Source organism: Lolium rigidum, chromosome 6 (genome assembly GCF_022539505.1).
Source record: "Lolium rigidum isolate FL_2022 chromosome 6, APGP_CSIRO_Lrig_0.1, whole genome shotgun sequence".
In the NCBI taxonomy this organism is placed as follows: Eukaryota; Viridiplantae; Streptophyta; class Magnoliopsida; order Poales; family Poaceae; genus Lolium; species Lolium rigidum.
The window spans coordinates 310,611,621-310,629,587 of record NC_061513.1 but is presented as its reverse complement, the minus strand read 5'-3'; the positions used below and the strand labels follow the sequence as shown (position 1 = coordinate 310,629,587).

At 45.9% G+C, this 17,967-nt stretch overlaps 2 protein-coding genes and 1 pseudogene across 2 annotated transcripts; all 3 read right to left on the bottom strand.

The window, feature by feature from the left end:
* Window positions 1-5,508: 5,508 nt before the first annotated feature.
* LOC124665592 lies at window positions 5,509-7,028 on the bottom strand (annotated as a pseudogene).
* Window positions 7,029-9,560: 2,532 nt separating this feature from the next.
* On the bottom strand, window positions 9,561-10,516 carry LOC124660887. The gene is made up of 3 exons (XM_047198725.1): window positions 10,060-10,516; window positions 9,737-9,954; window positions 9,561-9,606 (listed from the first exon to the last, which is right to left on the bottom strand). The coding sequence occupies exons 1-3, from the start codon at window positions 10,514-10,516 to the stop codon at window positions 9,580-9,582; spliced, it is 702 nt and encodes a 233-aa protein (XP_047054681.1). The 3' UTR covers window positions 9,561-9,579.
* A 2,145-nt stretch (window positions 10,517-12,661) lies between these two features.
* On the bottom strand, window positions 12,662-13,659 carry LOC124664582. Its single transcript, XM_047202065.1, has 4 exons — window positions 13,510-13,659; window positions 13,099-13,401; window positions 12,808-12,999; window positions 12,662-12,697 (listed from the first exon to the last, which is right to left on the bottom strand). Exons 1-4 carry the CDS (start codon window positions 13,657-13,659, stop codon window positions 12,662-12,664), a joined length of 681 nt encoding a protein of 226 aa, XP_047058021.1.
* Between the last annotated feature and the right edge of the window lie 4,308 nt (window positions 13,660-17,967).

The window sequence follows — 17,967 nt, the reverse complement described above, 5'->3', positions numbered from 1 at the left end:
GAATTATCAAGCTGAGAAACTGAAGACGAAGGAGCTTATTAAGAAGCTCGGGAGGAATTCATCACCACCATCGCCGAAGGAGTAATTCATCATCGGTATTGGCATCCCCTTGGTTTGTTCCAAGCTTGGGGAGTGCCGCGGTATCACATTATCACTATCTTTTACTTTTATTGTCAAGTAGTGTCATATCATGAATAGGGAAGTTATCGTATAGGATGGGTTGCGTTTGGAAGTATCTCTCCTTTAGTTGTCTATGTATCCCTTGGTGTGAGTTATCGATATGGAATATTAATGAGAAGTCTTATCATTTACATATTGCACATCTTATTTTAGTTTGCACTCTCTATGATTCATCTTGTTGTTAGTATTGGTATCACTTTAGGAGCATTGAATAAATCTATTTGGTTTTGGCAAACTTAGCATTGGTCAATAGCAACAACACTTTGAGGTTTAAATAGAAAAGAGAAATACATGTAGATGTTTCATTGTCCTTTTTGTTAGCTTATAGTTCATTTGAAGTTAAAATTGTTTGTGCTTACAAGGAAGATACATGATTGTTTCTATCATATGTATATTTGTTTGTTTCCCTCGACTCTTATGCTTGCTAATTAACCTTGCTAGCCAAAGACCTGTACCGAGAGGGAATACTTCTCGTGCATCCAAACCTTCAACCAAACCTATGTTATTTGTGTCCACCATACCTACCTATTACATGGTATTTTCTCGCCATTCCAAGTAAATACTTCATGTGCTACCTTTAAACAATTCAAAACTTAGTATCTCTTATTTGTGTCAATGTTTCATAGCTCATGAGGAAGTATGTGGTGTTTTATCTTTCAATCTTGTTGGGCAATTTCCACCAATGGACTAGTGGCTTCATCCGCTTATCCAATAATTTTGCAAAAAGAGCTGGCAATGGGATTCCCAGTCCTAAATTAATTAACCGAAATAGACACTCCTCCATGGTATGTGATTGTTGGACGGCACCCGAGGATTCGGTTAGCCATGGCTTGTGTAATCAAAGGTTGGGGGGGAGTGTCATCATCATAATAAAACTAAAATAAAAAGGCACTCCTTCTTGGTATGAGATTGTTGGCAGGCACCCGAGGATTCGGTTAGCCATGGTTTGTGAAAGAAAGGTTGGAAGGAGTGCCACACAAAAGGAAAATATTATGGGAGCCGCTCTTAGGAGGTTGTCTGGCAAGGGGGTTAGAGTACCCGCTACCAGTCGTTGACAACAATAAACACCTCTCAAAATGTTACTTTTATTATCTCTATATGATTTCAAAACTGAAAGAGCTCTAGCACATGATTTAATCCCTGCTTCCCTCTGCGAAGGGCCTGTCTTTTACTTTATGTTGAGTCGGTAAACCTATTTCTCTCCATCTCAAGCAAGCATTTGAGTAGTTGTGATCAAACCATTATATTGTGATTTGCTACATCATGTCTTTTATTCTTCCTTGTTTAGTACAAGTTTTATCTCGAATGAATATAGCTTTGCAAGTTATCAATGATTATGAAGAGACCATTATGATTGAGTATGCAAGTTGTGCATTATAAACTTTAAACATGAGAGCGCTGCTCAAGAAGATAAATATAATCTATTAATTGTTCTCTGACCAAGAACGAAGTTTGCCATCACCAATTATGATTTCTCATGCACCTTTACTTGTGATTACCTTATACTTGTTTCAATATGAGTTATAAGAGGTTGTTTACTACAATGTCCTGTGTGAATGAATATGATGTTTCTTGTCCGTATTTTGGTTATCGACTCTTCACTCCATAAACATGTGGTCATGTCTATTGAGTTCGGTTTCGCTCGGGGACAAGCGAAGTCTAAGCTTGGGGGAGTTGATACGTCCAATTTGCATCACTATTTTATATCATAATTTGCTCGTTATTCATTGATATATTTCATATTGGGACACAATACTTATGTTATTTCATCTATTTTGCATGTTTCATCATTATTGGAGGATCGAACACCGGAGCCAGGATTCTCGCTGGAAAAAGCACCGTCGAACGCAATATTTCGGAAGATCAACTCGTGGAAGGAAATTATACCAAAAATCCTATTTTTCAAGATGACGAAGGAAGCCGGAAGGAGGAGCCGGAAGGAGCCGGGGTGGGCCCACACCCTAGGGCGGCGCGGCCCGGGCCCCGGCCGCGCCGCCATGTGGTGTGAGGGGCCCACGACCCCTTTCGCCTCCTTTTCTTCGCCAAACCCTTCGTCCCGAAGACCTAAGCCGGAGAGGGTACCTCACGAAGAGTTACAGCCGCCTCGCGGGGCGGAGAACACCGGAGAGAAAAGAGCTCTCCGGCGGGCGAGGAATCCGCCGGGGAAATTCCCTCGGGAGGGGGAAATCGACGCCATCGTCACCGACATCGAGCTGGACATCATCACCATCATCATCATCATCATCTCCACCATCATCACCGCCATCTCCTCCGCAGCACCTCGTCACCGCCGTAGCAATTTGGGTTTGATCTTGATTGTTTGATAGGGAAACTCTCCCGGTATCGATCTATACTTGTTGTTGATGCTATTGAGTGAAACCATTGAACCAAGTTTATGTTCAGATTGTTATTCATCATCATATCACCTCTGATCATGTTCCATATGATGTCTCGTGAGTAGTTCGTTTAGTTCTTGAGGACATGGGTGAAGTCTAAATGTTAGTAGTGAACTATGGTTGAGTAATATTCAATGGTGTGATATTTAAGTTGTGGTGTTATTCTTCTAGTGGTGTCATGTGAACGTCGACTACATGACACTTCACCATTTATGGGCCTAGGGGAATGCATCTTGTATTCGTTTGCTAATTGCGGGGTTGCCGGAGTGACGAAACCTAAACCCCGTTGGTATATCGATGCGGGAGGGATCGCAGGATCTCGGAGTTTAAGGCTGTGGTTAGATTTATTCTTAATTACTTTCTTGTAGTTGCGGATGCTTGCAAGGGGTATAATCACAAGTATGTATTTAGTCCTAGGAAGGGCGGTACATTAGCATAGGTTCACCCACACAACACTTATCATAACAATGAAGATTATTTAGCCGTATGTAGCGAAAGCACTAGACTAAAATCCCGTGTGTCCTCGAGAACGTTTGGTCATTATAAGTAAACAAACCGGCTTGTCCTTTGTGCTAAAAAGGATTGGGCCACTCGCTGCAATTATTTCTCTCGCATTTTACTTACTAGTACTTTATTCAACTGTTACATCAAAACCCCCTGAATACTTGTCTGTGAGCATTTACAGTGAATCCTTCATCGAAACTGCTTGTCAACACCTTCTGCTCCTCGTTGGGATCGACATTCTTACTTATCGAAGATACTACGATACACCCCCTATACTTGTGGGTCATCAGGGGGCTGCTGGTCTTGCTTTGTATTGGTGGCGGTCCTCAGCTTTCTCGCAAGCGAAGATGAAGATCTACTAGAGGCCAGTTTGCCTTGATCTAGCTGGAGAGATGAGTTCCGGAAAGCTCCATCGGCGAATGGAACAGTTCATCTTTTGCCTGGAGTTTGCTGGATCAGGTGGTATTCGGACGCGTGCACCCATATTTTTAATCCGACCGTTTGGTTCTGGAGGGAGCGGCGCGAAGCTCTATTCTGTGTTGGCATCAACTGACTTTTTGGTCCACAGTGAAGTCATAAGAAGGAATATCATGAAGGCCGAATTGGTGGATTGGCTAAAGGAGGTTCGAGTCTCCGTGACGCTAAGGGACTTGCTTGGCGCTCCGGGCTTCACAGCAGTGGTATGCAAATGGGGACGGCAGCACATGTGAAGTTGAGAGTCTTACCTTTCAGGGTGAAAACCCAGGGTCTAGTCTTAACTGGTTGTGTCTGGCAATGACCTTGTTGGAGGCATTGTTTCGAGAGTGGGGACTATCTTCAGGGTGAAAATCTAAGACCTTTTTGTCGAGCGATGATGGTGCAGGTGCACTGTTCCCTTCTTGGAGGCGTCGCTTTTGGAGATTCTGTATTTCAGGTGTTGTCAAGGTGGTGGCTGTATTGTTGTTGCTAGGTCTAGAATGCTGTAGCGGGATTTTTTTTCTTAGTTTTGTTTTATCTTATTTGGCTGTGTGCATCCGTACTGCCACTAGGGTGGGACGTTGTTGCAGAGATTGGGTGGAATTGGTATCTTTTGATAGTAATATATTCCCTTTATCAATAATTTTTTTAACAAGTTTGAACAAATGAATCCTATAATTTAAAACATAGGTAATAGTTTTTCTATGCATTTCTATCTTTTTTGGCTGTGTGCATCTGTACTGTCACTAGGGTGGGACGTTGTTGCAGAGGCTGGGTGGAATTGGTATCTTTTGATATTAATATATTTCCTTTATAAAAAAATTTAACAAGTTTGAACAAATGCATCTTATAATTTAAAACATAGGTAATATTTTTTCTATGCTTTTCTAGATGTATTATATTTTAGAACATAGCAGTACAATTGATTCTGATTTAGTATTGTAAATGTTCATAATGTTGGTTTATCATACTAACAATGGCCAATGACTTTGATAACTCATTAGTGTGTAATATTTCTTTAACCATCAAAATAGATGTACTTTTGCATTAGTAGCTGACTGCATTCCAACTGTTGTTTCTATAAAAAAAATTGTACCTCCGATTTGTATTACTTGTTGCTAATATGGATGTATCTAATACTAAAAATGTGTCTAAATGCATCCTCCTTAGCGACTGTTGATATAAATAGGAGGGAGTATTAACATATACTAGCAAATAAGTTGTGTAGGTTTTCTCTTATAAACTTGAACTACAATGCCAATACAAGACAATTGTCTTTGTAAATGAAAGTTGTAGATGAAAATTTGAAAATTGTGCTTTCTATTGTAGTTTAGTACTAACACAAAGTGCCAAAATGTATCATGCACCGTACTACACATGTCACTTCTCAAGAGTTCTTAGCATAAAACTACCTCTTTTATGCTTAAATTTTGAAAAACTACAGGTTTTCCTCGGCGCGACAAAATGTGACTACTCGCAACGTACACTAAAATGGAATTGATAACGGGTTGACACAAACACTAACTGCATGACCCCCTTGTAAAAGCCAGTTTGCTGATGAAACGCTCCGTTGTTATTACAGTACATGAATGCTACATTGCAGACAAAAGGTTTCTTGGTTATCATCATGGATCACACAGCCAGGAAAAGTTCCATCTTCAGTGATATGCATGAATTTCTTAATTATCATCAATCCATCATTGATCACAACCAGAATAATGAAGAAAAAGATTATACCAAACTGAGAAGACATGCTATCGATAGAAATCCACGGATAGGAGCAAATGCCATCACAGGACATGAATGAAAACATCGATCGCCCACACATATAGATGCAGGTACATTACATTACCCAGAATCAATCCGATAACCACGGCAGTTCAGAAATAAAACTAGCTAGATAGTACCACAGCTTGATCTAACAGAACATAACTGAATTATAGGGTTGCAACTTGGAAAACAGAAATCGACGGTAAATTAAAAAGGCTTTGAAGCACGTCCTCGACCAGGTGAAGCACGTCGTTGAATCATCTCTCAGTCTGATGGATAAGGTCCATCCTGCAGTGAAGTGAACAGAAGAATTGGATATTGATAGAGCAGGGGATATAGTGGGATTGATACAGATCAGATCAGATGTAGTAGTAGCAAATCGAGTAAGTAGTGCACGCACCTGAGAGATGTATACGCGTTTGTCGGTGTACTCGGAGAGGCTGGCGACCTCCTTTGGGTCCATGAAGCTGGAGATGACGACGACGGCGAGGTCGATGTGCGTGACGGCGAGGTCGGCGAGGGTGCACGCACGGTCGAGGTAGTCTCGCGCCTTGCCCAGGTCCAGGGTAGTGTCGGCGGCAGGGGCCTTGTGCGCGTGGACGGTCTTGGCGAAGTCTTTATACACAGCGTCGACGGTGGGTGGCCGTTTGCCGACGAGGTGCTCGATGCAGCGCGGGATGTGGTGGTCCTGGAGAACCTGAGAGCATCTCCACTCGTTTCCCCGACTAGGCCCTCGAGGGACGTTTTTTTTCCATCCGGACAGCGTAATTCGGTCCAGTCGCGTCTCCGGTTCCTCTTTTTCGTCCGAATTTGGGCCTAAATTCATCCGGCGATCCCACGCCATCCCCGGCCCCCCGAGGAGCGGTCGGGGACTCCGGACGAAACGAAAGCGCGCGAAACGTCGAGGAAACTTCCCGCGCGTCTGGTGGCCCCAACTTGCCGGCGAGAGACCACGATCGTCGTCCTCATCGCATCGTCTTCCGCGCGCTGTAAAAGCCTGCCGCCGGTCAGCATTCGCAGGCAGCGTAGCTTCCACGAATTCAAATAGGCCGCGTAGCATTTCGGCATGTAGTAGGCCGCTATTTAGTTTAAGTTTAGTTTGCCAATCGCCGAATTCAAATATATGTACGAATTCGGCCTATTTATGCACGAACTCGCCTCTATATGTTAAATATCATTAAAATTCGCTTATGTTTGAACGAACTCGCCAATTTTGTCTGAATTTGCCGAAGTCCGTTACATCCATCCTGGGCTCGCGGCTGGGAAGATGGGCCTCCCCAGGCCAAATTTTCCTCCAATCCGGACGACAATATCGCCGGATTTGGGCGTGGGGAGCCCAAACGGCTGGAGATGCTCTGACGGCGTTGAAGGTCGCCTCGACGCGGGAGAAGGCCTCGATAAGGGTGGTTGGGCGCTCGGGGAGGTGCTGCGCGACAAGCGTGTCGTGGAGCTGCTCGTCGGGCATGGTGGCGAAGGCGAGGTTGACCCGCTTGAGGCAGGTGGCGAGGACGCTCACGCCGTACTCGACGCCGATGAAGTAGACGTCGAAAAGGTCGCGGGCGAGCTCCGTGATCCGGTCCTCGTGGTCGGCGCTGGGCTAAGCTGCTCCAGCCGGCGCCGGAGCTGCAGGAGGCGGTCGCGCTGGGGGCGGATGTTCTTCTCGGCGAGCATGGCCTCCGTGAGGATGATCCCGAGATCCTTCTCGCTCACCTGTCCAGCCATGGCCTCCGCTTCTTCTCGCCTTGGTCTTTCTCTCTCTCTGAGTTTGAGTCCGGGGAGAAGGAAGCCAGCAACAGAAGTTGCGGGGAGAAGGAAGCTCAAGTCGGCAAGCATGATCCTTGTGTCTTCTGCACGCAATTTGGCCTCGGCGTCTGCCTTTTTGGCATCGATGTCCAGCCATTGGATTTGCTCGCGCCGAGGATTTTCTCCGCATCCATGGCGGTGGCTGCGGCGGCGAGGACGTCCATCGCTTCTGGACTGCTCGCGCCGGTCTAGTTTGCAATTTCGCGCGGGGAATGGCCAGTGGCGGGAATAATATCGGCCTCCTGCCACTGACGAGCGGGTCCTACGTCTTTTTTGGCAGACACTCCGCGCGGGAGACGCAAACCTGGCGCATATTTAGGCCAGGTTTGCGTCTTCGCGGACAGCCCGGTCACTTTGTGTCGCCCCGCTGGAGCAGGCCCCAGACGCATTTCCGGTCACGGCGGACGAAAACGGTCGCTGAGCGACCGTTTGCGTCGCGCCGCTGGAGATGCCCTTACTACAAGACAATTCTCGTTTTGTAGTTTGGAAACGTTCAAATCTAGCTAAAGATTTGAATAAGCTGTTACACAAATACAGGTACAATCTTCTAGAAGAAAAAGAAGTCCACTTCAAACCCTGAACTTGAACTGGTTTAGCGAAATAAACCCTCAACTCCAAATCCCATCTGTTTATGTCCTGAACTTACGAATTCCGATCTAAATTAAACCATATACCTGTTTTTTCACTTGAGAAGAAAAATCTCACAGTAGTAGTCTCACTGACAATACGATCCCACCTTTTTCGCCTTTCCAAGCTGTAGTCACCTTCTACCTTAATCTCCAAATGCATCGTGGGTGTCGGCCACCAACCTGCCACCGCCCTGCCCCGCCACCGACAGTCCCGCACCGCCTAGCCTCACCATTGGCAAACCAACGGAGTTTCTCTTTGCCGTGTTGTCGAATCTCCGGCCATATCAACCGACCTCGCTCCCCTTTAACGCCCTTGCCCTACCTCCCACGCTGTGCTGCCCTTTCCCTACCTCCAGCTCCGCGCGTTGCCACCCTGCCTTCCATGATGTTTACACGGTCGGCGAGGAGCACCGGCGGAGTGGCGCCGTATTCCCTGCGCGTGGTAAGTGACGGCGGTCCGTGAGCAGCACCACCGGCGCGGTGCCCACCGTCCCCAAGTGGGAGCAGCTACGCCACCAAGGCGCCCACTGTCCACATGTGCGAGCCCTAATGCTGGCATGACGACCTCATTCTCCGTAGGAGAGCAACGGTGGCGCAACATACTCATCGATCTGCGAGCAGTAGCCGTCCAAACGTTAAAAAGCATCAGCGGCAGACTGCGAGCTTCGACCATCGGCAACGGGTGTTAATGCCCCAGCTCCGGCCGTCGACGGCCCCCTACCCCACCCCATGTCGGTTGTCCTAGTGTACCATGAAGTAGGAGACATTTGCTAAATGAGAAAGAAACACGATAAATGAAATAGAAAAGAAAACAATGCTTTCTCTTTTTTTTCCATTTTTTCCGTAAATTGAGTTTTTTATGAACCCACTTCATTTGCTGAATCTATTTCATTCCTTAACTCCATCTGATGCATTTTTATTTACCTACTTTGCAGGTCTCGGGGTCTAAAGAGAGGGCCTACTAGAAGGTCTTTGATTCTATAAGAATTATAATATGCCCTACGCGGTGCCTACTGGTCGTGTTTTATAAAATTTCCCCACGAAGTAGATATGATAAAAAGAATTAAAATTACTTGACCCAAATTTTATATGTAAAATTAAATATTGGCCTACCTTGGCCTAAAATCCGCAATCCTCCATTGGCAGTTGCAGATTTTATTTTTGCCAACTTGAAAATAATATGAAAATTTTGCTTTAGCTCTTAAGCCTAAGAAATGTTCATGAGTTATGCTGTTTAAGTTAATCAAAGTTTTTCATTGTGATTAATAAAAATCCGGATGGCATCACTTGCAATTTCTTCGACGCTGGCTACGATTGTAAAAGGATTTAAGGTACGATCTAGACGAGTGTTCCCCTCCCCTGTGCAGTCATGCTGCTCAGGAGATAAGTTTGTTTCTGGGCAAACAAAGATCCATATTCAACCAAATATGTAGCATGCAGTCATGAGTTTCTTGGTGACTAGCTATCAGATGGATTAAAACAAGAATACTGCATAACACAATTTTACCAGAATGGAGAAACATTATGATCGATGGCTACCCTCAGAATGGCACCAAATAACATTGCAAAACATGATTAAAACATAGCATCTCCGATATCACGATTCTGAGATGGGCTGCTGCAAATTTGATCGTCCACACAGATAAATGCAGGTAACGATTACATTAGGATTACTCGAAATCAAGCTAAGAAAACCATTGAGGTCCAGAAATTAAACTAGCTTCTGAATTATAGCGTTGCAAACTAGAAAACGATGTAAATGAGCGGTCGGCTTGGATGAACAATGCAAGGGATCCCACCCCCTTCATCGTCTCACACACAGCCTCGATCAGGCGAATCACTCAGTCTGATGCTGGATAGGGTCCGTCCTGCAGTGAAGTGAAGAAAATGAATCGGATTAGTGACTAGATCAAAGATCAGTTCATGCACTGCAAGGTGATAGGTACACATCGATGGACAGATGTAGTGGCAGCGAAGCCAGGAAGATAGTGGACGTACCTCGGAGATGTAGGCGAATTTGTCGGTGAAGTCGGAGAGGCTGGCGACCTCCTCGGGGTCGACGAACCTGGAGAGGACGACGACGGCGAGGTCGATGTGCTTGACGGCGAGGCTGACGAGGGTGCACGCGTGGTTGAGGTACGTGCGCGCCTTGTCCAGGTCCACGCTGCCGCTGGCCGCCGCCTGAGGGGGCTCGCCGGTGGCGGTCGGGGCAGGGTCCGCGTCGGAGAGGTCGGTCTTGGCGAGGCCCTCGGTGACGGCGGCGACCGGGTCGTCCTCTTCCTCGTCCTCGCTGCCGTCGTCGGAGAACTCGTCGGTGACGAGGGGCGGGCGGTCGCCGACGAGGTGCTCGATGCAGCGCGGGAGGTAGTGCTCCTGGGCCAGCTTCACGGCGTAGAATGTGGCCTCGACGCGGGCGAAGGCCTCCTTCTGGGTGGTGGGGCGCGCGGGGAGCCGCTGCGTGAGGAGCGCGCTGTAGAGGTGTTGGTCGGGCATGACGGCGAAGGCGGGGTTGAGGGCGAGGCGGGCGCCGTTCTCGGCCGCCAGCTCGAGGCAGGTGGCGATGGAGCGCGCGCCGGCCTCGATGCCGATGTAGTAGACCTTGAAGAGGTTGGTGGCGAGCTCCTGGACCGCGGCCTTGTCGTCTTCGCCGGGGCTCAGCTGCTGCAGGCGGCGCCGGAGCTGCATGAGGCGGTCGCGCTGGGGCCGGAGGTTCTTGGCGGCGAGCATGGCCTGCATGAGGACGGTCCCGACCTCCTCCTTGCTCACCTGTCCAGCCATGGCCGCCGCTTCTTCTCGCCTCGCCTCTCTCTGTCTGAGTTGAGCATGGGGAAGGAAGGAAGAAGACAAGAGCCGAAGAAAAGGAAAAATGGAAGTGATCCGTGGCCTATTGGCTGTTGGCTTTGCAGGTGATAGGATCTGCAGCCTGGGCCCACTGCCACAGCCTTTCTTCCTTTTGACCGGGGTCACGCACAAGTTCGGTTGCTTCCTCCTACCTCCGCCACCAATTGTGTCACTACAAGACAATTCTCCTTTTGTAATTTGAAAACGTTCAAATGCAAATGCTAGATAAGGTGTTAAAAATGTTGTTACTCACTAATGGCTTGCTCACTTGGAGAATGACCGTTGGGAGACCAAAATGCCCCCATCTTTCTTTTTTTGACGTTTTCAATTGGGTAGTTACGTTGTACGAACCGCACATGCACGACCAAAATGCCCACGTCTTTCTTCTTCTTCCTCCATCCATCATGTAGCAAACCTCTCTATTGTCTCGCCTTTTGCTTCTTTTCACCCGATGACTTAGGTACGACGACCCTTCGAGGGCCCACCAACATACCTGGTGGGGTGTAACTGAAGGCACACGTGACAACCTCCTAAAGACCAAGAAACTTAAGACAAACTCACAAGTATGAAGCGTTCAAGACCCATGTTCATAATGTGCAGAACAAGGACATGCTCAAATCAAGGAACCAAAGAGTTCATCTTCTACTTTGTAACTGACCTGGTCACAATACATGGTCATCTAGCCTCCTATATAAAGGATAGGAGGGGACGCCGAGGAGAAAACAACCAATCTAGAATCTAGAACACCATAGCCGTCACGACGACATTCTAACCATCTTCAGAGATAATCAAGAACAGACAAGCAGGAAGTAAGGTTCTGGGGGCCTAAACCTGGATAAATTGCACCTCGATCTCTTTTGCTTCTCAACAGACTAAATTGTCAGCGCAACTCTTTCCCCAAAACATAAGTCTATCAACCATGGACATTGTCAGGGCTACCCCACGTCACCAGGATCATGCTCCCTAATGTGCTCCCTCCATCTTATAAACAGGTCGTACATAATATAGAAGAAAATATAAATATCAACAGCATCAATAAACCCATCATAGAATGTATTTACATAATGTATAGATGTTTAAATTCTTCCTATAAAATTGGTGAAACTGACAACATGTTCACTTCTAACTAAAAATATGCGCATTGTCTACTGAAACAAAGGAAGTACAATTTTGAGAAAGGCCATGACACTACAACTTCAGCAGGGGATCAAGCCATCGGAGCATCGGTCGAACTCAGCCAAGTTATCAAAGAATGCATGCAATAAACATATATATAGCTTGCCTCACTACCGTTTTCCATGTTTAACATCGATGTATTGTTTTCTGGATCACCAATGTTACTACTTCCTTCGATCCAAATTAATTAAAAATAAGTTAGGCATAAATTCCTGGAGAGTTATATATGTAAAATTAAATATATTGGCCTAAAAAATTCTAGATCACCGATGTTACGACATCGGAGATTCCTAGCGAGTTATATATAATTACAATTAAAAATAAGTTTGGCATAAAATTCCTACTATGTAAAATTCAATATATTGGCCTAAAAATATTGATATGCCACTCAACAAGTAGAGACTCGTAGAAATTGCCGATTTGAAAGTAACATGTAAGAAAAAATTTGCTTTCAGCAAATAAGATCCGTATTCAATTTGTCCATCAAAAATGCCAGAATACTACTATCATACTCTAATACTTCTATCATACTATGTATCATGAAGTTCATGAATTTCTTGGTGGCAATCATGGACCATAACCAGAATACTGCACAACACGAGTTTAACAAACTCGGGATACATTAATGACTCGACAGATATCCCAGGAAGGAAATCAAATAACATAAAAAAAACATGGCATCTCCGATATCACAATTCAGAATTGTTGTCCAAAGATATGGATGCAGTTCATGAATTTCTTGGTGACCATCATGAATCATAACCAGATTACTGCAGAACATGAATCCACCAAACTGGAAACAAATAACATCAGAAAACATGGCATCTCCGATATAACAAATTCAGAAGTGGGTGGTTTCTGCAATTGGATAGCCCACAGCACGCAATCACATTACGTTGCCCGGAATCAATCAAAGACAGAAGTGACCTGGAGAAAATGATCCTGCAGTGAAGTGAGCAAAACGAACCAGTTAATCTAACAATATGCAGATGCGCATCGACGGACAGATCTAGCGCTAGCAGCAAATTAAGCCAGGTAGGTCGTGGACGAACCTCGGAGATGGAGGCGGCTGTGTCGGTGAACTCGGAGATGCTGGCGACCTTGTTGGGGTGGAGGAAGGTGGAGATGACGGCGACGGCGAGGTCGATGTGCTTGACGGCGAGGCTGGCGAGGGTGCACGCGCGGTCGAGGTAGTCGCGCGCCTTGTCCACGTCCACGCTGCGGTTGGCCGCCGCCTGAGGGGGCTCGCGGGTGGCCGGGGCAGGGTCCGAGAGGTCGGTCTTGGCGACATGCTCCGTGCAGGCGTCGACCGGGTCCTCGGGCTCGTCGGTGACGGGGGTTGCGCGGACGCCGACGAGGTGCTCGATGCAGCTCAGGATGTGGTGCTCCTTGCACAGCCTGACGGCGTAGAAGGCGGCCTCGACGCGGGCGAAGGCCTCGGTCTGGGTGGTCGGGCGCGCGGGGAGGCGCTGCTGCGCGAGGAGCGCGTCGTGGAGCTGCTCGTCGGGCATGGCGGCGAAGGCCGGGATGAGATCCAGGCGGGCGCCGCTCTCGGCTGCCAGCTCGAGGCAGGCGGCGATGGCGCGGGCGCTGTCCTTCATGCCGTCGTAGTAGACCTTGGAGAGTTCGCTGGCGAGGTCGCAGTGCTTCATGGTGACGGCGAACTTCATCCGCTCGACGGCGAGGTTGTTGAGCGTGGCCGCGAGGTTGGGGAGGATGTGCTCGGCGTCAAGCGCGGACTCCCTGAGCCCGGCCGCTATGTCGTCGTCGCTGGGTTTCAGCTGCTGCTGCAGCCGGCGCCGGACCTCCAGGAGGCGGTCGCGCTGGGGCCGGACGGTCTTCGCGGCGAACATGGCATGCACCAGGATGCTCTCTAGCGCCTCCTTGCTCACCTCCCCCGCCATGCCCGCCGCCGCCGCCGCGCGCCTTGCGTCTGTGATGGGACAGGGAAAAGATGGTGGAGATGGCACGTGGCGTGCGCGTATTGCCGAGAGCAGCAAGCGGCAGAGTCGAGACGAGTCCTGCTTGTTTTGCTGCGAACCGACTGGTCATTTTGCTTCGTTTTGACCGGGGTCATGCACAAGGCCCGTGCTCCTCCGCCACCACTAGTGTCTGACTACAAGACAATTCTCCTTTGCAATCTGAAAGTGGTACAAAGTAATTCAAAATAGTACGGACTAGTTACATAAAATTGTACCTCTATTTTGATGAATAAGGCTTAAATTTAACCAAGTTTTTAGTTAAAAATTGTTAATATGTATAATTAAAACTCAACGTCGTTAGATTAATCATGAAATATATTTTCATCTGATCTATATATAATATCCTGGTTCTTTTTTATAAAAGTTTAGTTAAATTTTACTTAGATTGACTTTTCCAAAAAAAAGGCATTATTCTATAAAACGGAGGTAATATCGTGAGAAACAGAAATCTGATTGCTCCTTCTGCTAGGAAAGTGGCAACACCCTTGTTTCAATTTTCAAGCCCCTAATGCGTGCAACCGCCCCTGATGTCGGGTGTCATCGCCGATTCCTACCGTCGTGCCTTAACACCGACTGATCCGGCCACGTAGTTTCTCACCACGCATTCCCCTATACTTTCACCATGTGTACCACACTACAGTCGCTCACCATAGGTTGCCACCACACAGCTGCGTCAAAAGTAGCATTGACAACCCGGGTGCTGGGCTGCAGAGATCACCAACATGGGGAGAGGGGGGAGCTTGAAAGAGGCGGAGTTCCTTGGTCCGAAGATCCGGATGGTGACCTGAGCAGGAGCGCCAGAATCGTTGGGTGTACCTACAGATGCGCACACGCGAGCCCTACAAGGCGACTAAGGAGAGGTTTCTCCGTGAGCACCCAGAGCTTATGCAAGAGGAGCTCAACTTCTACACTGAAAGGGACACATCGAAGAGATTCGACAACGGAGGGAGAAGCCGGCCCTGCTATAAATGGTGTCCTAGAGGTTCCAATTTCCCACTTGTATCTATAATATTAAATACTCATGTATGAACTATTGCAATGAAATCAGATGTGATCCACATGTGGGACTTGTGCTTAATTAGTTAGTCGCTTGAAGTTCTGTTGGACACACACTAGGTTTCACCTATCGTAGAGCATGGAGATGATGAACCGCCTAGCACTGGTTATATCAAAGAGTTAGACAAGTCGGATTGATCCAAAGATCAAGTCAGATTGATCCAAAGATCAAGTCGTCATGAGGCATATGCGCTTAGGGAAGGACTTGCGCTGGCACAATAGGTGGGGTTCAACAATTTCACTGCCCAAACTGATTGTATTGAGGTGCCGGAGACAATGGTGCAAGGTGGTTTCTCATCGACGACATCAGCAACATTTTATGATGATGGTTCTATTTTATGGAGTGATTTTGGTAGAGTTTGGATCAATTAGTTTAGTATAGAGGCCAATGCTGTAGCACAAGAGTTAGCTAGGAATGCTTTTAGTTCAAATTCTGCAAGTATCTGGGTCGATGAACTCCTAATTTCATTCTGAATGCTCTTGTAAGCGAGCTAACTATTTTTTTTTCAAATCAATAAAGATAGCAAAATGACTTTTTCTAGAAAAAAATTGTCTGCGGAGGACAACACTTCCAAATTTTTGCTAATTCATTACAAGCGGGGTATCTATAATATCTAAATAGGAGCAACCCACTAAGTGATTTCTCTTAACATGCAAGGTATCCACATCAGCAAGCCTTTGATTGGTCCACCTCAGCCATCTAAATTTACTGTTTTACCAAGCAAACCGAGTGCCTTATCAATTTGTTTTAGAGAAAACAAATGAACAACATGATGCATGAATATGTACGGCCGTTCCAACTCTCCCTTTCCCCTTCGTCTTCCTTCTACAACTGTCGTGAGCATCTCAGGCATCAACAATAATTGCCTTTTGTTCTCTTCATCTTCTGTCTCGGGATCTCCTGGCTACTATATTTTAGAGGCCAACATCATATGCACATGATTACCATCCGCCTCTTACCAATCTCTTTCTCTCTCTGATTAGGCCTAAAATCACCCTCCATGGACCCCCATGAATTCTTCAGGTTCGTAGTTTCTGGTATCTCTGTCGAGTCGTCGCCCACAGGTGCAATCGTCTATGCCAAGTACTTACCAGCTGTGCATCAATGGCGGCGGCGAGCACAGTCGCACAGACCCATCAGGTACATATCTACGTGCATGCTTTGGCGGCTCCCTCCGCCATATCATGTTTATTCTCCAATTTTAGATCCTCACACAAATCTTACCGGCCTGGGCATATAGTTTTACTTCATCTTCGATAAAGTAAATTTGCAAACCCAACTTCATAGCTTCGTTGTTTTCCAACCGTACAAGGTCATATGTGATGATCTTCTGATTTATTTTAGGCCCGAGAGAGGGTGGCAATGAATAACGGATATAGATATGTGTTCTATTCTTCTAGAGTTTTATTTCAACAGAATCGATGTGTCGTGCTGCCTCTGTGTGTTGCAACCTGCAAGAACGCCTGCCTGCCGCCTGATGAAATGCATCAACTACCAAACAGGATGATGACTTTTAGAGGTTAATTAAAGAGCCCCTTAACCCATGCTCTCCTTTTTATCTCTAGAATATCACTATGGCTACCAAGTTAGTCTCTCACTGTTTTTGTTTTATCTTCAGCTACTTTTTAGCTATATGGTTATATATGCTCATTACCATCCCTGATTTTATTACCTCTTCTAATTACTTTACAGGCGTTGCATCCGCTGAAAGAATTTCGTCGCTAACAGCAAGTCGGCAACCCACTAGATGGTCGTCAACCGCTGATATGTGCAGAGGTGTGAGGCAGCGTGCAAGGGCATTTCACTCACTCACTGCACATGCATTTTGTCTTGATCTTATTCTTCTTCAATATCAGATCACAAATCTGATACTCCATACTCCAAAGTCCGGAGTAACATCAATCAGGACCCTTGAAAGTTTGTCCTTATTTTCTTGATAATTCATTTCCCACTGGAATGTGCATACGCAACCCAGATAAACCTCTGCCGCAACTGGTATGTTCTCTAATTTATTTCATATTTCCTTCCATGAAACCTTCTGATGTATAGAAAGGTAACATTGTCCTCAATTACGCATAATGTATGTTGATTTATAATCGCCAAAATACAATCAAGTTGTGTATGTAATATTATGAATAATCATCGTACGATTTTTTTCTGTACCACTTATGTCAGAGAAGCCTTTTATCATTCTAAAGTCTGTAAGGATTCCTTTTATTTCGTGTTATGCCGTTCCCATTTTGTGTGGCAATGATTAGAACGCAGATACCTCCTAGATGTCATGCCTTTAATTTTTATCATTCTTAAGCACATCAGTACTGGTCCATTTTTTGTGTTATGCAGCTTCCATTTTGTGTGGCAAAAGTTAGAACTCAGATACCTACTACATGTCAAGCATGCATCTGATATTTGAAAGCCCATTTTCAGCATGTTTTCATTGTCTGAAATTCAAATATGATAAAATGTTCTTCTATTCTTCCTGGTAACCATTGGGTTGTTACTACAGACCAGGTATTTATGTAGCATTGTTTAGTATTTAGATATCAATAACCATGTTCTAATGTCCATACTCATAAAGTGCATCCAGCCTGCTATGTCGACTAATCCTTTTTTTTGCCCACTTGGGCAGCATTCGGCTAATTAAATGTTAATATTGGTGCTACTTAGATGAACCGGTGAACCGATCTGTTATACTTAGCACAAGTGAACTTACTTAGTATGTGCTTACTTATGATTTGTAACGTGTCACAAGACTCAGAACGTCCTTTATTCTTTTCTCAGTTTGCAATTTGTCTTCATTTATATTATACCACATACAATTGTCATAAACTTATAAGTTCCTACGATCCCGCTGCAACGCGCGGAGAATCATCTAGTGTTATATAAATTCCAGTCGGCAGTGCAACAAAAGCTAAGAAAAAATCTCATGAGATATGTTTGTTTTCTTTAATCAATATTCTTCTTTGGATTTATATGGACGTTTCCCCTTCTTCTATGGGATTAACAACTGTTGTCATTAGTTGCAGTTTCTTCAACGATTGTGGATTTACAATAAGATCGAGAGGAGTGTTGCTCTCAATCGTGCAATTGTTGTGCTCAGGTGACATGTTTGTTTCTTGGCAATGCAAACAGAGATCTATATTCAACATGATACGCGGTACGCAATTCATGAG